Below are 21,884 nucleotides of genomic sequence, written 5' to 3' on the forward strand. Positions count from 1 at the left end.
CCAAGTTTGGTGGCGTAGTGGCGATGTAAGGAATGGTTAATATTTCTTACAGCATCATTGTCCATGGGCGGTGGTGTCGACGTACCATCAGGTGACCTATATGCAGGTCCGCCAGCCTATACAATAAAAAAAGTCAATGGTCTGAAATTAAAACTTATTATTATTAGTATTTAATATATAAAACCTCCGAAACGCGTTGCATTTTCTGTTATATGTTTTATGTATATTGGTTTAGTAGTTATTTTATTTAGGCATTACAAATAAGCGTGTCTTAATTGATTGTAGATAGACACTTGTTTGAGATCGACGGTGACGTGAAGTCCTACCTGCCCTCTTCCCTTTAATTGGTAGGTCTGTACAAGTCTGTCTGTTTGGGTCCCCACTCATTATATATTTACCGATAAATAATAAAACTTATTATTGTTGTATTCCGGTTTGTGCGATGAGTGAGCCAGTGTAACTATAGGCACAGGACAACATCTCAGCTTCAAATGTTGGTGGCATATTAGCGTTGTGAGGAATTGTTAATATTTCTTAAAGCGCCAATGTCTACTGATGTTCCGTTGATCCGTCCGCTCAATGATTTGAAAAAAAAAAAACAATCGTGCTTACCCGGATTTGAATCCAACAATTTTATAATAAGATTCAAGCGTTCTAACTACTGTGCTGTCGTGACTCTATATTTTATAGTTTTTTATTTTATAAGATGTTCGAAAATATCGACCTAAGATTCTTAACTTGAACTTTGGTTCTTAGGGTCGAATAATTATCAGACCTATATAATAATATCTCGTATCTATAAAGAGTTAAAACTATACACGTCTCTTTCACATACGTCTTAATTTGTGTGCTAGAGCAGGACGGTGTGATTTTAACTTAAAAGTTTATAGATAAGATTCTTCCCTTTACTGCGTGTATAATTTATATATAGTATTTATCTATCATTACTTCTATACTTATATTTTAAAGGAGTAAATTTTGTTTGTTTGTTTGTATGTAGGGGGTAATCTCCAGCACTAATGATTCCAGGTAGAAAGCTACATTATCCTCGAGTGCTGTTCATAGTATAAAACAAAGTCCCTCCTTCCCTCCGTCTGAACACTTGGATCTTTTAAACTACTCAACGGATATTAATGCGGTTTTCATTAATAAACAGAGCGATTAAAGGGGGAGGTTTATGTGTCTCTACTGAATGAATGCCATGCCATGCCATGAAATGCCATTTGCCATCACGAGGTACGAGTCCGTCTTAGCCTAAATATAGCCCATAAATATTAGTAGATTTCGGTATGCCATGCGATTTGTTAATAGCTCAGCTATTATTGCACTACTGTTAGTGATTAGTGATTCTTGATTAATATATCTTTATATATAACACAACACTGTTACACTTAAGTACTTATATACGCTTTGATTTTACCTCCAAAGTTCCGATAACAGTTTCGTCAGATTATTCAAGCTACGACCAATGTAACGCGTCGATTCAATTTCAAATGTTGTTTATTTGTCCTCTTGTGATTGGAATATGGTATGTACGTATTAAAGAGTTCTGATATGTGAATTGAATGGCGCAGTGGTCACTGCGTCTGGCCCCGAGCCAGAGGTCGCGGTATCGATTCCCGTTCCAGTAAATTTTTCAATTGCCTGCACGTTTTCGTAATATAAACGGCAAATTATATGTAAGTAGGAGCTAGTGAAACCGGGAGACGTAAGCTTAATTTGGATTGTGTTCAAATTTTAAACGATATGTATTTTAAATGTTGGCCTTATGTGATGTTTGTGATATCGGTCGAGAGTTTGAAGCTTTGTCTCGTGTGTTTGAAATTATACATCATCCAGTTTTATCTTAGTAATGATAACTATGAAGCTTTGATTATTTATATGTTTACACAGACAGAACGCGTCGAAAAAACTGTGTCCAACTCTTGGTCAATAAGTACACGATTACTAGTATAGGAGTATGACGTTCGGCGACTGTCAACTGTTTGTTCATTTGTAGTGCGACACTATCGATATATATAAATAATACAAAAAAATGTTGACATTGAATTGATGTGACATTGGCATCTTGTATAGTTTGTGGTATTTAGGAAATTTGGAAGTAAAATTTAAGTGGTTATATGTAGTTAAGTGGAATAGTGTTGTGTTATAAATAGAGATATATTGATTTACTAGCTGTCCCCGCGATTTCGTGCGCGTTGATTGAATTTAAGTTTTTTGGATATTTTAGCGTGATTTTATTTTTATTCTATATATAATTCTAAAATAAAAGTAGCCTAAGTCACTCCTTATTTCATCCGCTATCTGCCAGTGAAAGTCCCGTCGAAATCGGTTCAGCCGTTCCAGAGATTAGCCGGAACAAACAGACAGACAGACAGATAAAAATAGTAAAAAAAATATTTACGTATATGTACCGTGTATGCATTTAGTAAAACGCGGTTATTTTAATATTACAAACAGACACTCCAATTTTATTATATGTATAGATTAACAAAACGCTTGGAATATGTAGTCTTACGGACGGGCTAGCTGATGGTAAGTGATCACCGCTGCCTATAGACGATTGCGCCGTACGAAATTTTAGTTTAGGATGTTAGTTCCATTGTGCCTGTAGTTACTGCTCACTCACCCTTCAAACCGGAACACAACAATACCAAGTATTGCTACTTGGCGGTAGAGTGGTACCAGCCAGACGGGCTCGCATTTATATATTGCTCTGGTATAAAGTAGATTTTTACCAGTGTTTTTTTTTTATGATGTCGGACGAGCAAATGGACCACCTGATGTTAAGTGGTCACCACCGCCCATAGACAGTGGCGTTGTAAGAAATATTAACCATTCCTTACATCACCAATGCGCCAGCAACCTTGGGAACTAAGATGTTACGTCCCTTGTGCCTGTAGTTACACTGGCTCACTTGCCCTTCAAACCGGAACACAACAATACTGAGTACTGTTTGGCGGTAGAATATCTAATGAGTGGGTGGTACCTACCCAGACGGGCTTGGAAAGAGCCCTACCACCAAGTGTTCTTTTTTTTTTTTTTAATTTATTAGAATTGATACATTAGTTTTTGAGGTTAACTCTTACATACGAACATGTTTTACCTTTTTTTAATATTAATATAGGTTCGTGATATAACTCGCCGCTAACAGATTGCGAGTTACTTAACACATACCTTTAAACTTTGCACGATTCACACGATATCTATATAAATTATAACCCACGTGTTGTTCTGATTTATAAACTATATTATCGTAAAGTTTCATTAAAATCCATTCAGTAGTTTTTTCGTGAACGAGTAACGAACATCCGGACATACTCGCGAACTTTACTTAAAATATATCTCACAGTTAATACCTTCTCCATATCCATATAATAAATGCAAAAGTTTGGCTGAACGGAACCGAATGAAACTTTTCACAGTGATAGATTTTAGTCTGGAAAAGTACGTTGGTTGAATTTCAACTCGATGCCTCTCAAGCGAGCGAATCCACAGGCGGTAAATCGTTGCGAAGTTATACGACTCAGCTTCCAATATCGATCACGAACTTGACCCATATATATATGACCTTGAAATATATTCATAGCGGCGTGATTGTATAATATAGTACCGGTAGGTGTGTCTGTGTGGTACCGATCTCGGAAGTGATTGATTTCGTTACGTTTGTTTATGAGTTTTGTACAGTAGTCGTGATAGGTCATGCGTAAGACTTTGGTTTAACGGCTTTGGGTTTTGTACCCGACCTGTGTTGGGAACAAAGGATCTTTGGGTTAATGAGCTTGTCAGAGCTGACTGCGTTGAGGCTTGTTAAGTGTCAGTCGCGACTGTTTATTATGCGAAGTACGAAAATGTTCACAAACTACCTTTTTTTATTATTTCAGTCAGTTACGATTTCCCAGTTCGTAAAGTACGAGATAGTTCACATACGAACTTTTTCATCATTTCCGTCAGTTACATTTTCTTTGTAAAGCGCATAAAAGTTCATATACGATGTTTTCCACTATTTCAGTCGGTTACGACTACTTATTATGTAAAATAAGATAAAGTTCACATACGACCTTTTTCATTATATCCGTCAGTTACATTTCCTTTGTAAAGCGCATAAAAGTTCACATACGACCTTTTCCATGATTACAGTTTGTTACAATTGCTTTGTATAGTCAGTGAAAGTTCACATACGACCTTTTCCATTGCAACAGTTGTGCTATGTTTGCACTTGTTTTATAGAAGTCTATACCTTGGAATCGGGTTCACCGTGTATGTACTATTTATGTCGTGGGGTGGGGAAGGTCAAGGTTAAGAGCTAAAGGTACATCGAAGGGTGGAGAATGAAGGGATATTGAACGAATGATGTTTTATAATTTTTATGTATTTGTGTGCTTAGCTGGACCGTCTCTGTATGTTCAGTTGTTTTAATTTTATGTAAATAAGCTATAAAGCCACTTTTTGTTGTTAGGGGATTGTGCAAGGCAGTCTGGTTAGTTAGAACAGCAATAGTTTGTATTGTTGTTTTCCAGTTTGAAGGATTAGTAAGCCAGTGACGTAACATCTTAGTTTCCAAGGTCAATGGTACTTTTGTGTTATAAAAAATATTCCTTAAAGCACTAATGTCTATCAGTGATGATAAATTTTGATTTGATAGTCGCAAATTATACGATTGTATACCGGTTTTCATTGGTACGCTACTCCGAGGTCCCGGGTTCGATTCCCGGCCGAGTCGAGGTAGAAAAAATTCATTAATTTTCTGTGTTATGTTATGTGTGTCTGGATGTTTGTGGTAACGACTTACTTCTGATATTCCATAACACAAGTGCTTTAGCTACTTACATTGGGATTAGAATAATGTATGTAATGTTGTCCAATATATACAGGGTTATTGGTAATTCGACGTATTCCCGTTAGGAGGTGATAGGGGCGATTATTTATGCAAAAGTGAACCATTTTTGAGTTATCACGTTTTTTTTAGATTTTTTCAAAATAAGTCAAAAATGCAACTTCAAAAATTTATTTAAAAAAAAGTATCAATTAAAATCTATTTTTTTCTACTGATTTATAAAAACGAATTTTATTTCGGTTCATTCTGTTCATTTTCGGTCATTTTATTTCGGTTATTTTTAAATAAGTTCCTAGTTGTTATACATTTTTGGAGAGCTGATAAAACGGTTATGTTTTTAAAATAATCTGCAGGACAAGTTTCATAACGATTCTTTTTGTTTTTAAGTAATTTTTGTAGAAAAAAAATAAAAATAAAAATTGAAATAATATCTTTTTCCGTCTCGCATTTTTAAATTTGGACCGATAATTATTGTTTTAATATTGACAAATAACCAGTGTTTATTCGTTTTTATAAATCAGAAGAAAAAAATAGATTTTAATTGATACTTTTTTTTAAATAAACATTTGAAGTTGCATTTTTGACTTATTTTGAAAAAATCTAAAAAACTTGATAACTCAAAAATGGTTCACTTTTGCATCATGCATATGGGGGTTAAAATTATCGCAATTAGTCACCCCTATCACCTCCTAATGGGAATACGTCGAATTACCAATAACCCTGTATATATTGAAAGTATGTGTACCGAAACTGATATAAAAAAAAAATCGTACTGAATGATTACATAACGAACTGGACACGTAAAATTTCCAGCGATATCAATGTACGAGTAATCTTATCAATGCCAAGTTAATAGATAAATGACGTTTCTAACCTCAAAACGACACGTGGTTGTCCGAACACATTGGTTGTGTATCGTGTTTGGTACGCCACGTTTTCGATTATTTGGATTTTTGGATTGTTGTCTTTGCCTGATAAAATTTATGATATTTTTAAAATCGTAATCATAATATTCTTTTTTCGAGTAGTCTCATAAAAGTGCGTTCTTATTGTCGTGTGATGTAGCCACGTTATCGATTATTGGGATTATTGGATGGTTGTCTTTGCCTGATAAAATTTGTAATATTATTAAAATCGTACTAATAATTTAATTTATTCAAGTAGTTTCATAGAAGTGCGTTCGTATCGTTTCTTATAACGTTTCAAATTTTTTGGATTATTGAATGATTGTCTTAGTCTGACTAACGGTTAATATTGAATAAATTATATACTAACCGTATTGTCACTTTATAGTATATAATTTAATGTACGGCTATCGTTTCGGTATGTAAATTTCACAAAGAAAAACTAATAAAAAAAAAATCACTAATTTACATAAGTATATTAATTAACTATGATTAAATTGTTATATATTAAATGTTATATTATAGAAGTAATATATTTCGCGTACGCTATCACTAGTAAACAAAAAAAAAAAAACTTAAATGATGTTAATAAGAATTCCAATGTTCTCAACCACTGTACCGTCTCGAGTTTTTAATAAATCAAATTGTAAGTACTCGGGATATGATTTAATACGTAATAAAAAAATATTGCAATGCATATTCGCTATGTAACTGTGTTTCAGTTGATATTTTCTTTCGAACGTAACCTTTAACGAGCTCCCCCCCTCGCCAAGGTCACGTGACGTCACCCAGCCGTTGACATTAAATGCCCTACGTCATCTGGAAGTGAGCCAGTGTAATAATTTGGATGTTTATAGTTATATTAAGGCTTTCCGCGAACGGGACGGTTTTGTGGACGTTTATATTAAAATAATAACTATGTCTGAACTTGAGATTAGACGTCCCGACTTTTGTTATGTATTGTAATAAAAAATACCTGGGACCCGATATCAGTGCCACCTACCGGGTCTATATAAAACAGTTCAGTGCAGTGACATACTAACACACACTCAGGCGTATTGTAGACTCACTACACATAAAACAATGTCCTCCCGCCGCGTCTGTACGCGATAAACTCGTGTACCATACAGTAACGGCCTGTAAATTTCCCACTGTTGGGCTAACGCCTCCTCTCCCTTTGAGGAGAAGTTTTGGAGCATATTCTATCACGCTGCTCTTATGCTGGTTGGTGGATACACATTTGGCAGTATTTCGTTGAAATTAAACGCATGCAGGTTTCCTCACGATGTTTTCCTTCGCCGAGCACGAGATGAATTATAAACACATATTAATTACATAAAAATTCGGCGGTGCTTGCCCTGAATTTGAAACCTTCGAACCTTCGAAGATGCAAGCGTTCTAACCACTGGGCCACCTCGGCTCTGCGTATAACATACGGTCATCACTAATGGACGGAGTGATTCATGAGATGTATAATTAAGGATTTGTGTAAATTGGCTGATCGGCGAAACAATCTGTGCTCTCTCGGAAAAAAAAAGTATAAAAAAAAAAAATAAACCGCCTAATAGAGATGTATTTTATGATATAAACACGATTTATATAGACACTTATTCGACTATTTTAATAATATGCTCTAGAAAACAGTTAGGCATCTTGTGTTTGTAAAGCGACTTCCTTTTTTTTGGGTCTCTGGTGAATGTTTGGTTTTGGAAATAAGATCAACTTGATAAGTTATACTTGGTGCTAGGGCTTTGTGAAAACCCGTCTGGATAGGTTTACCCACTCATTAGATATGCTACCGCCAAACAGCAGTACTCACGTTGTTGTGTTCCGGTTCGAAGGGCGATTTAGGCAGTGTTACTACAGGCACGAGGGACATAACTTATTTCCCAGGTTTGGCGATAAAAGGGATGGTTAATGTTACCACTTACAATATCATAAACAAAAAATTATAATTATCTTTCAATAATGATTATGATCACGAGTGACGTTTAAAAGTGTCAGCGTTTGGTATTCACGTGTGTAGGCGCCTTATACAAATGGTATTTTGTGATCTGTTGTAATTCGAAAGTTGTTCTAACGCTACATTTTTACATTTTACATTTATCACTCAATATATAACATTAAAAAAAAAACTAAGACGAGGTATATGATTATATAATCTACCAGCGAAACGTCCCGACGAAGCGCGGTTTTTTCTTCCAGTGAAGAACAGTGGCAGGCATCCTTTTCTCTCTCTATTTCTATTGTATAAGATTTTGTATAAAAAAATGGTGTTATCGTTTTTAATTGACACGGAATTTTATTAACAATTTTCTCATTGCCATCAGGGTCGGATCTACCGTATGGCTCTTTTGGCTTCAGCCCAGGGCCCCGTGTATTCAAGGGCCTCAGCTAAGTCAAGTCACGAGTCAAAAATAGACGATAGTTCGGAAGAATCCATAACTTTATTAAATTAAACAGGTAGTGTTAGCCCAGGGCTCTCTAAACTTACGGTCCGGCCCTGATTGCTATTATTATTGTAGTTAATTAATTTCATTGTATACGTTATTTAATAGATAAAACAGCGTAAGCGACATTGTCCGCACGGTCTCGCGACTCAACTCTGTCTTCTTTTTAATGGCCCTTTCCATATTTAAGACTTCACGGTGGCGTCTTAATTAATTCAAATATATACTCTATTCCAACCGTAAGAGGTGAAAATCTAAACAAACAACATTTGACAGCAAATTGACGCGATATCATTGGTCGAGAGCTTGATTCATCTATGATGTTCACTGTGGATTTGCGAAAACATTCCGTTTTCAACGTCGACGAAACTGTTATCGGAATTTTGGGAAGTAAATTTAAAGTGGATATAAGTAGTTAAGTGTAATAGTGTTGTATTATAAATAAAGATATATTAATCATGAACTCTTAGTAGTGCAAGATATAGATATGTTATTAGCGAATTACTTTAAATACGTAAACTTAAGGTTTGTTTACCTTTATTCCTACTTTCGGTGGTATGATCTTGAAATAACTTGAATCGTCATGTCTCGCGTCTCAGCCTGGTCCGCCTAGTTTGATCTTGATATGTTATTCTATTATTTCATCATATACAATCAGCTGGTTGACTAGCTAGGCAACATTGGAACCGATCCAGGTTTTATATTTAAATCATTATCACGCAATCTCGTCTATTTACGGTTCGTAGTAGACTCTTAAACGGTTGACGCGTGAATCGAAATGTGTTTGTTTTTTTCATTTTTTTTTTTTTTTTCATTTAAAAACTGAGGGTAAAGTCACCAATGGTGCTGGAGAAATATTAATCGTATCTTACATCGTTTTTTTTTTTCCAATCGATGTAGGAATTAAGTTAAACAAACTAGATTTTCGTATTTAATGCGATTTGTTATAATAGCTCAGCTATATTGTGCCCTACGAACAGTTTATTGATATGTCATTAATTCGCTGTCGTTGTCAAATGTTGTTTGTTTCGCTTTTGTCCCTTTGGTTGGCATATACTATAGATACAATATTGTTACGCTATACTGAAGTCCTGTACTCTTTTATGACGTACGTTATCGTGATAGCGAATTTCGTCATAATCAATTCATTGATCAACGTGAGCCCCCGTATTAATTTCGTTCGTTTGGGTAACGCTATTGATTTTAACGTACCCTACGAATAATCTTCCCGTCCCGGGTTCGATTCGCGGCCGAGTCGATGTAGATAAAGTTCATTAGTTTTCTATGTTGTCTCGGGTCTGGGTGTTCGTGGTGCCGTCGTTACTTCTGATTTTCCATAACACAAGTGCTTTAGCTACTTACATTTGGATCAGAGGAATGTAAGTGATGTTGTCTAATATTTATTATTATTGATTAAGATTTATGGACGTGACATCTCAGTTCCCAAGGTTGGTGGTGCGTTGGAGATTTAAGGGATCGTTGATGTTTCTTACGGTGTCTGTAAGCGATGGTTACCGATTGCCGTCAGTAGGCTAATTTTTCCGTTATAACTATTAAGTAAATAACACTATGAATCTTACCACATATATACTAACTGTTTATGGTACGTGGTTGGTGAGAGGCTAGTTAGCCTGACCTGCACAGAACCCTCAAGAGATAAATAACAGAACATTAAATGGAAATAATATCAAAGGGGGGCGGATGTGCATGCCCGTCTAGGGAGGCAGTCCGGATCATCGATCGTTCCGCCCCCGAACGTGAATACGTGCTGCGTTTCAGTTTGAAGTTTTGAGTGGGCCAGTGTAATTTCGAACGGAAGGAACTTAACATCTTGGATTGTATTGTTTGGGCGTGGTGAAACTCGTGTAATACTAATGATTGTGATGAACACCATTATTAATAGCTACTTACGCAATAAAACAGAGCTGAGATGGCCCAGTGGTCAGAACGCGTGCATCTTAACCGATGATGCTAGTTCAAACCCAGGCAGGCACCACTGAATTTTTTATGTGCTTAATTTGTGTTTATAATTCATCTCGTGCTCGGCGGTGAAGGAAAACGTCGCGAGGAATTGTGTCTAATTTCAACGAAATTTTGCCATATGTGTACCCACCAACCCGCATTGGAGCAGCGTGGTGGAATATGCTCCAAACCTTCTCCTCAAAGGGAGAGGAGGTCTTGGCCCAGCAGTGGGAAATTTACAGGCTGTTAATGTTGTAATGAAAACAATAAAACATAAGCTTCTAAATACTTATTAGTCTTATACAGCCACGCAATGGTTTATCTATACATACAATAAAATTGGAGTGTCTGTTTGTAATATTAAAATAACCGCGTTTGACTAAATGCATATGTATGTATACACGGTACATATACCGAAATAACATTCTTTTACAAATTTTGTCCGTATGTCTGTCTGTTTGTTCCGGCTAATCTCTGGAACGGCCGGACCGATTTTGACGGGACTTTCACTGGCAGATAGCTGATGTAATAAGGAGTAACTTAGGCTACTTTTATTTCAGAATTGTATGTAAAATAATAATAAAGTCACGCTTTTTTATTAAATTCAAACGTGCACGAAGTCGCGGGCATAGCTAGTTATAAATTTAATCTGTGGTCAGCAAACGTTATCACGATAATATATATAATCTATGACGAAAACGGAGTCCAGGGGCGAACACCCTCTATAATGTCAAGGGCGATCAGCAGCTGCGTTCCGAGTAAGGGGTTGACTAACGCACGCACGCAATATTTGAAATTAGCAACGTTGTTTAATGATGGGATTTTTTTTTTAAGGTTGCCTGTATTGCGTTACATTAATTCCAAGTTAATCGTGTTTGTTGTAATAAGTATATATATATATATATATATATATATATATATATATATATATATATATATATATATATATATATTATAGCAACACACGGATACAGCTGGCAGTAATTGGTGTTTAACGAAACGGTATATCGTTTGTTGTCGCCCGCGGCTACGTTCGCGTTTTAGGGCTCGGTCGCTCAGGTGTTAAGCACAAAAAGTAGCCTTGGAGTTCAAGCTTCGTACCAAACTTCATCGAATTTGGTTCAGCAATTTGGTCGTGAAAGAGCAACGGACTGGCATGTGAGAATAGATGATGGACCTCTATGCGTTCCTAAAGCATTCATTCGTGATGAATTTTGGGTGAGTTGTTCTCCGTACGATCGATTGGATTCCTTTGACGACCTCCGTGGTCGAGTAGTGTGTACACCGGTTTTCATGGGTACGTCACTCCGAGGTCCCGGGTTCGATTCCCGACCGAGTCGATGTAGAAAAAGTTCATTAATTTTCTATGTTGTCTTGGGTCTTTGTGGGTCTGGGTAATACATGCACAATGTAGTAGAGAAACACTGATAATTTTAGAGGTTTCTAAAGTGATATCGTAATTTTTTTGAGCTCACATTATAATCCTGGCTGAATTCTACGAGATAGATCAATATAATTTTGCTACAGTATTGTACACCTTGAAATGGACTTCAAAAAAGTACGTGATGGTATATGCCTATTGCTTAGGGATAACTCACAATAGCGGTTTGTATTTCTAACGACTGAAGAACTATGAACGTTTTAAGACATTCTGTAGTATATTCAGTATCAGCATTGCACACGTGCGAAGTCGGGGCGGGTCGCTAGTTTAATCTAAATCGGTTTAGCTGTTTAAGAGTGAAGACCTAACAGACAGAGTAACTTTTGCATTTATAATATTAATATAGATATGTGCCAAATTTATATCCGATCGGTTTGCCAATTCCTCGTCGGAATCTCCGTCCCTGATAAACCCAATCGCGTAATTGTTGTGACACTCATGATCCCATTTGACCTTGAAAGTGTGACGCGTCCGGTTGAAAAGGCATTGTCGTAGTTTCTTGACGCCCAGTGATATTTAATAAATAAACATAATATTTTCTTAGGAATTTCGAAACCTATGACAGGTTTTGTTTTGATTTCATTGTAAACTACAAGTGGCTCGTCTACACTTGGCTCTATATTGATGAAACCTCTTTTAAATGTAATTTTTAATAACAAATAGTATACATTAGTTCAGTTAGAATTTAAGTTTGCCGAAAACAATTAACTTTAAATTAACCGGCCAAAAATTAATTCTTTGTTAAAGCGCAACAATTTAGTAAATTGCAATCAAGAATTATCTTAAATTTTCTGCACATCTGCGGCTGGAGCTCTTCAAAATGAGACCATAACCGATTTTTTACGTGCAGCTGGCGTCCCAAAATCACTGGGACAAAAATCGGCTTACGCTATTAACATATAAGATAATATTTACTTGTGTGATGAGATGATGTCGATATTACTTTTTTTTTAATACTAGCTACCTGTCTCTTCACACGGGTATAATGAGGTATATAGACAACTTATAGATCAAAGAACAAACATAAAGACAAATATTTTTCTGGCTTGGAAATTGTAATATGCGCCTATTATACATTTAAATCTCCCTCTTGAATCGCTCTGTTGATCGATGAAAACCGCATTAAAATGCGTTTCGTAGTTCAAAAGATCCAAGCCTGTATGAGATGGGAAGCAACTTAGTTTTATGCTCTGTAGAAATAGAGTCAAATAAACCAAAGCAAGAGTTTCGTTTGTAAAATTAACTTGTTGTTATAATAATAAATAGGACACACAAGACAGTAGAGAGATGATGGAGAGACGTGACGGTATATGAGAGCGTCATGACGTTTACCGTCACGACGTACGAGCCGGTCTCACCCCCCAGACGTCAATAGATTTCACATCAAAAGCAATCTTAAGCAAGAAGTACCGAGCTGCTTAATTCTCGTTATTAAAGAAATATTTTCATTGTCTCATAGCTCATTGATTTTTGGAGCTCGATGAAATAGCTGGTTGGTGTCAGACGAACCAAAACGAAGATCTACAAGTTTACATACACGTTTCCGAGACCCAACACCGGTGTATTTATACAATTCGAATATTTCAAGTCCCTTATGTTTAGAAATAAACATCAGCATCCGAAATACCATCAAATAAGGTGACATACGCAATGCGTTGGTATTTGGCTGATCGCCAGAGACGGAGGCGAAAAACATACGAAAACTTTTGAATTCTTATACTGTGTGTAGTTGATGTGTGTTTTACTCGCGTTCTACGTTTCTGGATTCAAATATGTTTCCATCATAATCGACTAATGGTTCCCCGCCTTCTGTGTCTAGTCAGACCTCGCCTTTTTCAGTGATCGGTCCATTTGACTTGGTGTTCCGATCTGCGTTTTCTTTGACGTACGTGATTATCTCATTGCATTTTCTGTCTGCTAAGCAAGCAAGCTGTGTCGGTAACTCGGTTCCTTCCCGAATAATCTAATTTCTGATTTTATACTTCAATGATACTTCGAGCATAGCTCGCTCCATAGCACGCTGAGTGACCTTGAAATTGTGGATTAGCCACGCAATAAGGGTCCACGTTTGGTTTTGGGATTGGTCGAAAAATTCCGTTTAAAAACATAGGGGATGTAAGGATTTGATGGAGGTTGTTAATTTTGTAGCTTAAATTATATTATTATAATTAAAAAAATTGTAACAGAATGCTATTTCTTATTTAGTTCATCGACAAAATACATAGTTGTCACACGCGGCTTCGGCTAATGGTCGATCGTCAAGAGTTAGGGATTAAAAAGTAGCCTATGTCCTTCTACGAGTTCAAGCTTGCTCAACTAGATATTATCAAATTCCAATTCCGTGTCAAGCAACAGACAGACAGAGAGAGGTACTTTCGCATTAATCATATTAGTATAGATTAATATGTTTGAATTTGAATTGACCACTGATCGAACACTAGTTGAGATAAAAAGCACGGCTAAATATTTAAATTGTATCTTTACTTAACTTACTTTTTACTGTATCTTTAGGGTTGCGTTAATACGTGGTATATATTCTGAAACTACAATATATATCATCAAACAAGTAAATAGACTATCTTAGGTATGTATCGAGTATATATTATGGAGTACATAGATTTGATTTGAAGATTAAAACCAGGAAATGTCCTGAATATGATTATTCTTTTATGATAAATATAGGCACACGATCAAATAGGCCACTTGATGGTAAGTGTTCTCCATTGCGACACCAACCTTGGAAACTAAGATGTTATGTCCCTTGTGCCTGTAGTTACACTGACTCACTCACCCTTCAAACCGGAACAAAACAATAATGAGTACTGCTGTTTGGCGGTAGAATATCTGATTAGTGGGTGGTACCTACCCAGGCAGGCTTGCACAAAACCCTAACGCCAAGAAATCCTTCTACATTCTTGTATTATCTATAATTAAAATGGGTTTCGTCGATCGTTTTATCCCGAGTTGATTGATGACGTTTTTATCTGATAACAGCTCAAGGTTCGTGTAATCAGTAATTCTTTAAAGCGACACACTAACCATTATAAGCTGGATTGATTTTATTACGTGAATTTATTCACTGATATATTAATATAGTCAGCATTTCCTAATATCCAATTAGACGAAAGAAGCTACGTTAGGGGGATCACGACATCCTCAGGCTCACTTTTGTGCGAGCCTTTGCGAGCGGCGGTCGTTAGATAGTTGCTTTTGTAATATTCATGGTCGTTTTCATTTTGTCATAAAATTATGCTGGTTTCGCGTAGTACGTAATTATTGTTCTAGTTGATTAAACGATTGTGTCGGTTTTAGAAATGGTCAGATTAGAAATTGTTGTTTTGAATTATAAGAGATAAATTAGTTGCGTGTTGTTTATTTATTTTTTTATTTATCCTTCTTCTGGTTTTTAATAATATATAACTAATTGCGTTATGTGTAACATCCTTTGCGCTTCGAGGGTAATTTAGTTCGTATGTCGTGACAGCAAACGTTATGACGCTCACGAATGATTTACTGGAGCCCTGACTCAAAACAAGCGTCGTTGCTAGACTGTCCAGATTGATGGCTGATAGAGATGTATTTTGTACTGGGACACTTTGTAGATCCACAGTCGGTACGCTGACAGGCACTAAATTGAAATAGTATGCCAACACAAATTAAATAAACTTGCACTCTAAAAGGCATGGAATTAACTCGTGTTGCGTAGTTTCCCGTCCTACATAAATGACAGAATTGTTTTTTATACTTAAATTAATTGTACTTTCAAATACATGGAGGACACAGGAGGGAGGGGGGCGTTGGTATAGTTTAAAATTCAAATCGTGCCAGAAGCGCTCATGAACTTCACTACGACGCTGTTAAAATCCAATACGACGTCAATTCGATGTATTGATGTTCGACGGTTAAATAACTGATGCGGTGGTAGGTGGTGAGTGGGTGGTAGTTATGGAGACGGGGCGGCTTACAACCGTTATCGATACAGCTAGTATATTTATACACTTAGATGAGTTTTCTTTTCTATTTTCCTAGATTAAGAGCAAGACTGTGCTATCCCTTCTTATCAGATATTACAATCATGCAACACTAATTAGATGAGTAAACCAGTATAGTATAGTATGACACAATTTGATTTTGCACCGTTAACAACAACCTTCAAAACTCTTTCATTACGGTAGGAGCAAATGAATTCCAATGCAGGGCCCTTGATTCCATAATATCTAAGTTTTTCTAGAAGAATATCATGCCTAACGCAATCGAAAGCTTTTGATAAGTCACAAAAAACACCAATAGTATTTTGTGACTTCTCCCACGCATCATAAATGTGTTCAACAAATGCTGTACGCGCATCAGTAGTCGAGCGACCTTTAGTAAAACCGAACTGTTGAGAATGCAATAGCTTATTCGAGTTAAAGTATAACAACAATTGATTAAGCATGATTTTTTTAAAAAAAATACTTAATACTGGCAAAATAGAGATCGGTCTATAATTGTTTGAGTCATTTTTATCACCGGACTTAAATAATGGGATTACTTTACTTAATTTTAATAGATCTGGAAACGACAATTACGTTGTTAATAATTGTAACTGATAGATACCATAGATCACTGATTTTTTTAAGATTTAATGTTTTAATTTTTTTTAATACATCGTACGGAGTTATACTCTCAAAAGAAAATTCTTACTCATTCTGGGGAACGTAACACTTAAGTAAGTCTAAGGACGCATTAAGTCCTTTAGTAGTATTCAAAGGAATATTAGAGAAATATTCTTCGAATTGGTTGGCCACATCTAAATCTTCACTTACAATATTCCCTTTTATATTAAGGGTTAATTGCCCTGCATCAAACTTCATTCTGCCTGTCTCTGAACTTATAATATCCCAAGTAGTTTTCATTTTATTTTTAGATTTTAAAATTATATTTTTAATATGCAACGAACGAGCTGTTTGACAAACTTGTTTAAATAACTTGGAATATTTTTTAACAAAATTGAGAAATTTATAATTACGATTATATTTCTTAAGTTCATATAGCTCATATATTTTATTTCGACTTATATAGATACCGGTAGTGGCCCAGTCTGAGAACTGTATTTGATCGTTTAGATAAAAAGATTTTAACTGAAATATTTGATTAAATTCGTTTTGAATTAATTTTAAAAGTGAATTATATAAAAAGTTGGGATCGTTTGAGCTAAAATTCAAATTTCGAAGGTTACATTGTATAGCGTTATTAAAGGTAATAAAGACTTTTAAAGTAATCGGCCTACAAGTGATTTTCCGTTTCTTTTGTTTTTCTTTTATACCTATTGACGCCATTTGGGCACAGTGATCCGATGTTAGGTTTGACAAGATTTCCTTATTACGTTTGCGTAAAGATCATTTTCTTTTTCTATTTCACTTAAAGATCATTTTGACGCGCTCAATTCGGATGTGACGGGTTTTACGAATTTTGCCGATGCTACATCTTAGTTGTGTCATACTTCAGGCATGAGCATAACATCTTGTTTCCTTAGATTGGTAACGGATTACCGATGTAAGGAATGGTTCAAAATTTTTACGATGTCAAGTGGTCTGCCTACCTCTTTAAATATATACCTTGTTTAAATAAATGTTAAGTATTATTTATTTACACATATGTTTAATTTTCTAATCAATAGGAACTACTTACAGACTATAATTATTATTTTGAATATGATAAAAATAAACCCTCGAGTAAAATCTCGGCACAGCAAGATAATAATATTAAAAAAAAAATTGGTTGATAGTTTAAGTCGATGTAAAGTATTTACCAGACCACATTGGAACAGTTCAGTGGAACAAGTACCATATCTTGTCAAAAGGAAAGAGAAATTTGCGGTATGTTAGTTTTGACTTTGATTTTGTTTTGGTATTAGCAATAAGGACATATGCGAATTCCAAAGTGGTCCTGTAACGTGTAAGCGATTGTCATCAATGGTATTTGACAGTCTCACAACTAGATCGTTATGAATGGTCTCGAATCGAAAGTGGCACAAAATGTCTCGGTATCCTTAAGACCTCAGGAATTACTCAATCCGTCTGCGGCTTGACATTTTTGCGGAAACCTGTTAATGTGTAATTGCAAGCTGAAATGATCCATATTCGCAACGATATAAGAGCTTTGGTGGTATTGTGGCGTGGTTTAACAACATCGAATTGATACGTTTGTAACGATGGTGTGTGGTGCAAGATAGGAGATTTGAGATGATGGAATGGTTAATTTTTTCGTCTGCTATGAGATTATAATTACAGAAAGGTTTTATAACGTTCATAACGTCGTCAGAAATGTGACGCAAACGTCAACCCTAACTCGATAATTCTGGATTTCTGATCTGACATTTCCTCAATAGTACCTTAAGTTCCATTTGACTAAATGTCAGATTAACTTACTTTGTGTTTTATGTAAATTACTTTTATATGGATAATAATGTTATATATAATAAACTAGTTTACTCCGGCAGCTTCGTTCGCGTTTTAGGGGCTTGTCATCAGATTTTTGGTGTCAAAAAGTAGTCTTATGTGTCCTCTCTTGAATTTCAAGCTAGCTTTACAATTTCGTCAAATTTGGTTGAGTGGCTCGTGAAAGAGTAACAGACAGACACACAGACAGATATATTTTTTATTTATAATAGAAGTATAGACGAAGACATCGACTAAATACACATTTGTAGACGAAATTTTTCTGTCGTTTTTACTGTTTAGACACAGTCTATAATGACAGACGTAAATGTAAAGTTATTTGTGTTATTGCCTACTTGAAAAGACTGCTGAATCAATATACATAAAATATTATACCAAGAGATGAAATGCGCGTCACGGAAGCATGCGAAAGCGATCCCGCGACGCCCATCGAAGTGATGGAGAGGGTACTGCTGGATTTTTAATAGGTATTCCTGTGTGATAGTCGGCCTGGGCACCGGTGAGTGCCACATACCCCCCCCCCCCACACTTTACGTGGGAAAAACGCGTAAGGCGTTTATTCAGCGACATTAAAATGACATGAAGCGCGTTTTGGAGTTCGTAGTATCAGTATCTGCTTTTCGCAGTTTCACACGTTTTATATTAATATATAACTATTGTCGTGCCAAATTTGAATCGTGAATTTCACGTTCTTGTAAGATTATTATTAGAAGATAGACAGCTTATGACTTGGACCGAATGTGAATGTTTTTTGATACGGAACCGGGTTGCGAAAAACTTGATATGGGGTACGTTTCAGAAATACGCGAAAGTCGTCGCCGTTTTGGTTGTTTTAACGTTAAAGCACTCATTGAAATTATATTCGTTATTTGTATAAGTTTTAAGATGTTTTCGAAAATGATATGTCCGTTTTATTCGAACTATTCTACCTCTAAATAGCACAACGTAGTGTTGATGCGTTCCAAGCGTGCACCAGTGAGTGAGCCAGTCATTGCAGGAACATAGGTTAGTTCTCAAGGTCAGTGGCGCATTGACAATGGATGGAATTGTTCCCATTTGTTGCAACGCTGATGTCTACTTACGTTGGTGACCAATATGTTTCTCGAGGGTTTCGGCTTTTTCATAGAAACATGTCGGATGCAGGGCTTAGCATCTACACTTCCAAATAATTCATATACCCAAATATTTTGTAATTGGTTTCATACATTAATATATTTAATCTTTTTCGCAGGTGCGAGGTGGGAGTACTGGCGCACCGCCTCCAGCGCCTCCGGCCCTTGAAGAGAAGAGGTCTCCTCTACAGCCGCAGCAACAGGGAAGGGCGCAGTTACCACCAGGTACGGATTAAATAGCTCTAGAAGGAGGAACTTCCCAACGATCAACGGCATATACACGAAATTTTTTACACCCGTTTATTTGATAAACTCTTCAAATTTGTCTTCTTTTAAGTATATTAAAATAAGAGGTTTTTATTTACTCGAGCATTTATGAAAAGACGGACTTAGAAGGGGTTACTAATAGTATAATATTAGTTTCAAAATTAACAGTTAGTGGCAGTTTTTAATCTCCTTTGTTCTCATCATCAGAGCCCGTCCCGCCACCTCCAGCTCCGAAACCAGCCGTCGTGAAGCCGCCAAAGAATGCCAAGATAAATCAGAAGGTCAGCTTCGAACCATTTTTATAGCATTAGTTTCCTCGCAACCAGCAATGACAAAGTTAGTGTGACTTGACTTTGGAAGTCAAAAAGTTATTGGCAATTTAAATATTTGGGGGGGGGAGTTCTTGGAATTCTTTTAAATAAAGAATTAATAAATACACAGTCGGTTAATATTCGTGCCGTTTCTGATTAAGATAATCTCTTAGATATTGCTGTTTAGCAGTAGAATATGTGATGGTGGTATCCATACGGACGAGCGTGCACAAAGTCCTGCCAAAAGTATATTTCATTCTCTCACTATAATAGTCCAGTGGGTCGGCACATCCGAAACGATCGGAGATGTCAGGTGCGATCGACGGTTTTACGTGTTTTCTGAGGTCTGGGAAAGCTCACTACGAACTTCTTAACGCCTGCCTGCTATTGAAAATTTCTTGACGGAAAACTCCAATGTTATTATGTTGGCTCGACACGGGGTTTGAACCCAGGCCCTCGAAGTTGCAGTCCTATGAGCTAGCCACTAGACCAACGAGGCAGTGACCGTGAGATCCCAATATATGCAAGTGGAAGCGAAACTAAATGTACCAGGGGTGAATTTGTATGATTGTTATAGTCAAGTGGTGTATTGATTGAATTACGTTAGTGCTCTTACTATGAATACAGCGTCAGATTTTGGTGTTGCCATTTTTTGTAGTATTGAAGTGTTTTTTTTTGGATTATAAATACCTAGCTACCCGTCCTTTTTTTGCACGGGTAGAATACATAAAACTCTATCGGTTTACGTTGATCACTAACATCTTTAGAAATCGTTGTATTTCAGCAAATTTACATAGAACTTTAATGAATTATACACTTAAATCTTCCTCATCAATCAGGCCATCCACTGATGAAAACCGTATGAAAAGTCATACGATAGTTTTCAGTTTATCGCGTTTAGAATTTACGGACTCGATGCGTGAACTTTGTTTTAAAAGACGAACATATGGGCCACCTGATGGGTAATAATGTAGCAATATTTCTTATTGTTAACGAACAATGATTTTAAATAATCAGTTAGTGGTGGCTCTTGCCAAGCCGATTTGGCCCATCGCTGAAAACATGTGGGTCGCTGTTTCAAATCCGGCCAAACGTAGTGTTTTTTTTTTATGTGATTGATGTTTATAATTATATTTGGCTCACGAGTGTAGGAAAACATTGTGAGGAAACGCCAAATCTAACAACAAACGGAAGGCCTTTGCCGAGAGAATTATTAAAAAAAAAAAAGGTGCGTCGACTTACGTACGCGCGTCTAAAGTTCTACATCTTTGACGTAATTAAAAATATTCTTTTGATGGATTGCAAATACACTCACTCGCCAATTTAAACATTCACATTTGTTTTAAATTACTATTGTAGTAAAATGTACAAGATAAGGTGTGAATTTGTCTATTTCGAGTGACGTCACTTAATTCTCGGTTTACCGAGCGATTTCATTCAAATAAAAGCCAAATTAAAATAAAGAGCGACTTCATCGTGTAGTTTAGATGTCACCCTGTACGCATCATTAAAATTCACTTACATCATTTTTCATATCGCGCCATAAGAAGTATAGCTTTAAAAAAAAAGGTTCGTCTACTTATTTGCTCGCGTTAAAATCTTTATACCTGTGTCTTGCTAGTACTGGATTGGTTACCTATTAAGTAATTTACTTTCGGATTCCTTCCAAACATATATACTATCAGGTTTTGACGAGTTAACCTCCGGTTAAGTATTAAATTGGTTATCATTCGCAATTGACTTCGTTGTGTAATTTTTTGACGACATTTCTCTTTAACTCTCAACGCTTCTGAAGAAATATAAATTACAAAGAAAAAGTTATGGCTGTATATCGTCAATTTCAACAGATTATATAAACGGTTTAATTGAAATCACAAACATTTGAGTTAATAATAAATATCTGTGTTTTGAAAATCGAACGCCGCTTCCAGATTAAAATAGCGGGATAAAATAATGTGTCTTTGCCCAGGAGTAAAAGAAAAAAGAGAGGTTCCGTGGGACACTCAGTTGGAACGAAGTTGCTTTCGCTTTGTATTATTTATTAAATAACAGAGACAACGAAATAAACTAACAACCTTTGAGAATAATTATTTAACAAAATAAAAACAAACAATACGTTTGAATAATATTATATAAAACTGTATAAAATTGAAAGAGAC

General features: G+C 36.0%; 1 protein-coding gene across 3 annotated transcripts in view; it reads left to right on the forward strand.

Moving 5' to 3' along the window:
- Positions 1-21,884, forward strand: part of LOC113404297 (la-related protein 1) — an 89,272-nt gene that overhangs the window by 7,875 nt on the left and 59,513 nt on the right. For all 3 annotated transcript variants that reach the window (XM_064220073.1, XM_064220074.1, XM_064220075.1), the window contains exons 2-3: positions 19,267-19,372; positions 19,622-19,695. In XM_064220073.1, coding sequence (XP_064076143.1) covers positions 19,267-19,372; positions 19,622-19,695 — 180 coding nt within the window. The remainder of the gene's footprint in view (positions 1-19,266; positions 19,373-19,621; positions 19,696-21,884) is intronic.

Source organism: Vanessa tameamea, chromosome 31 (genome assembly GCF_037043105.1).
Source record: "Vanessa tameamea isolate UH-Manoa-2023 chromosome 31, ilVanTame1 primary haplotype, whole genome shotgun sequence".
In the NCBI taxonomy this organism is placed as follows: Eukaryota; Metazoa; Arthropoda; class Insecta; order Lepidoptera; family Nymphalidae; genus Vanessa; species Vanessa tameamea.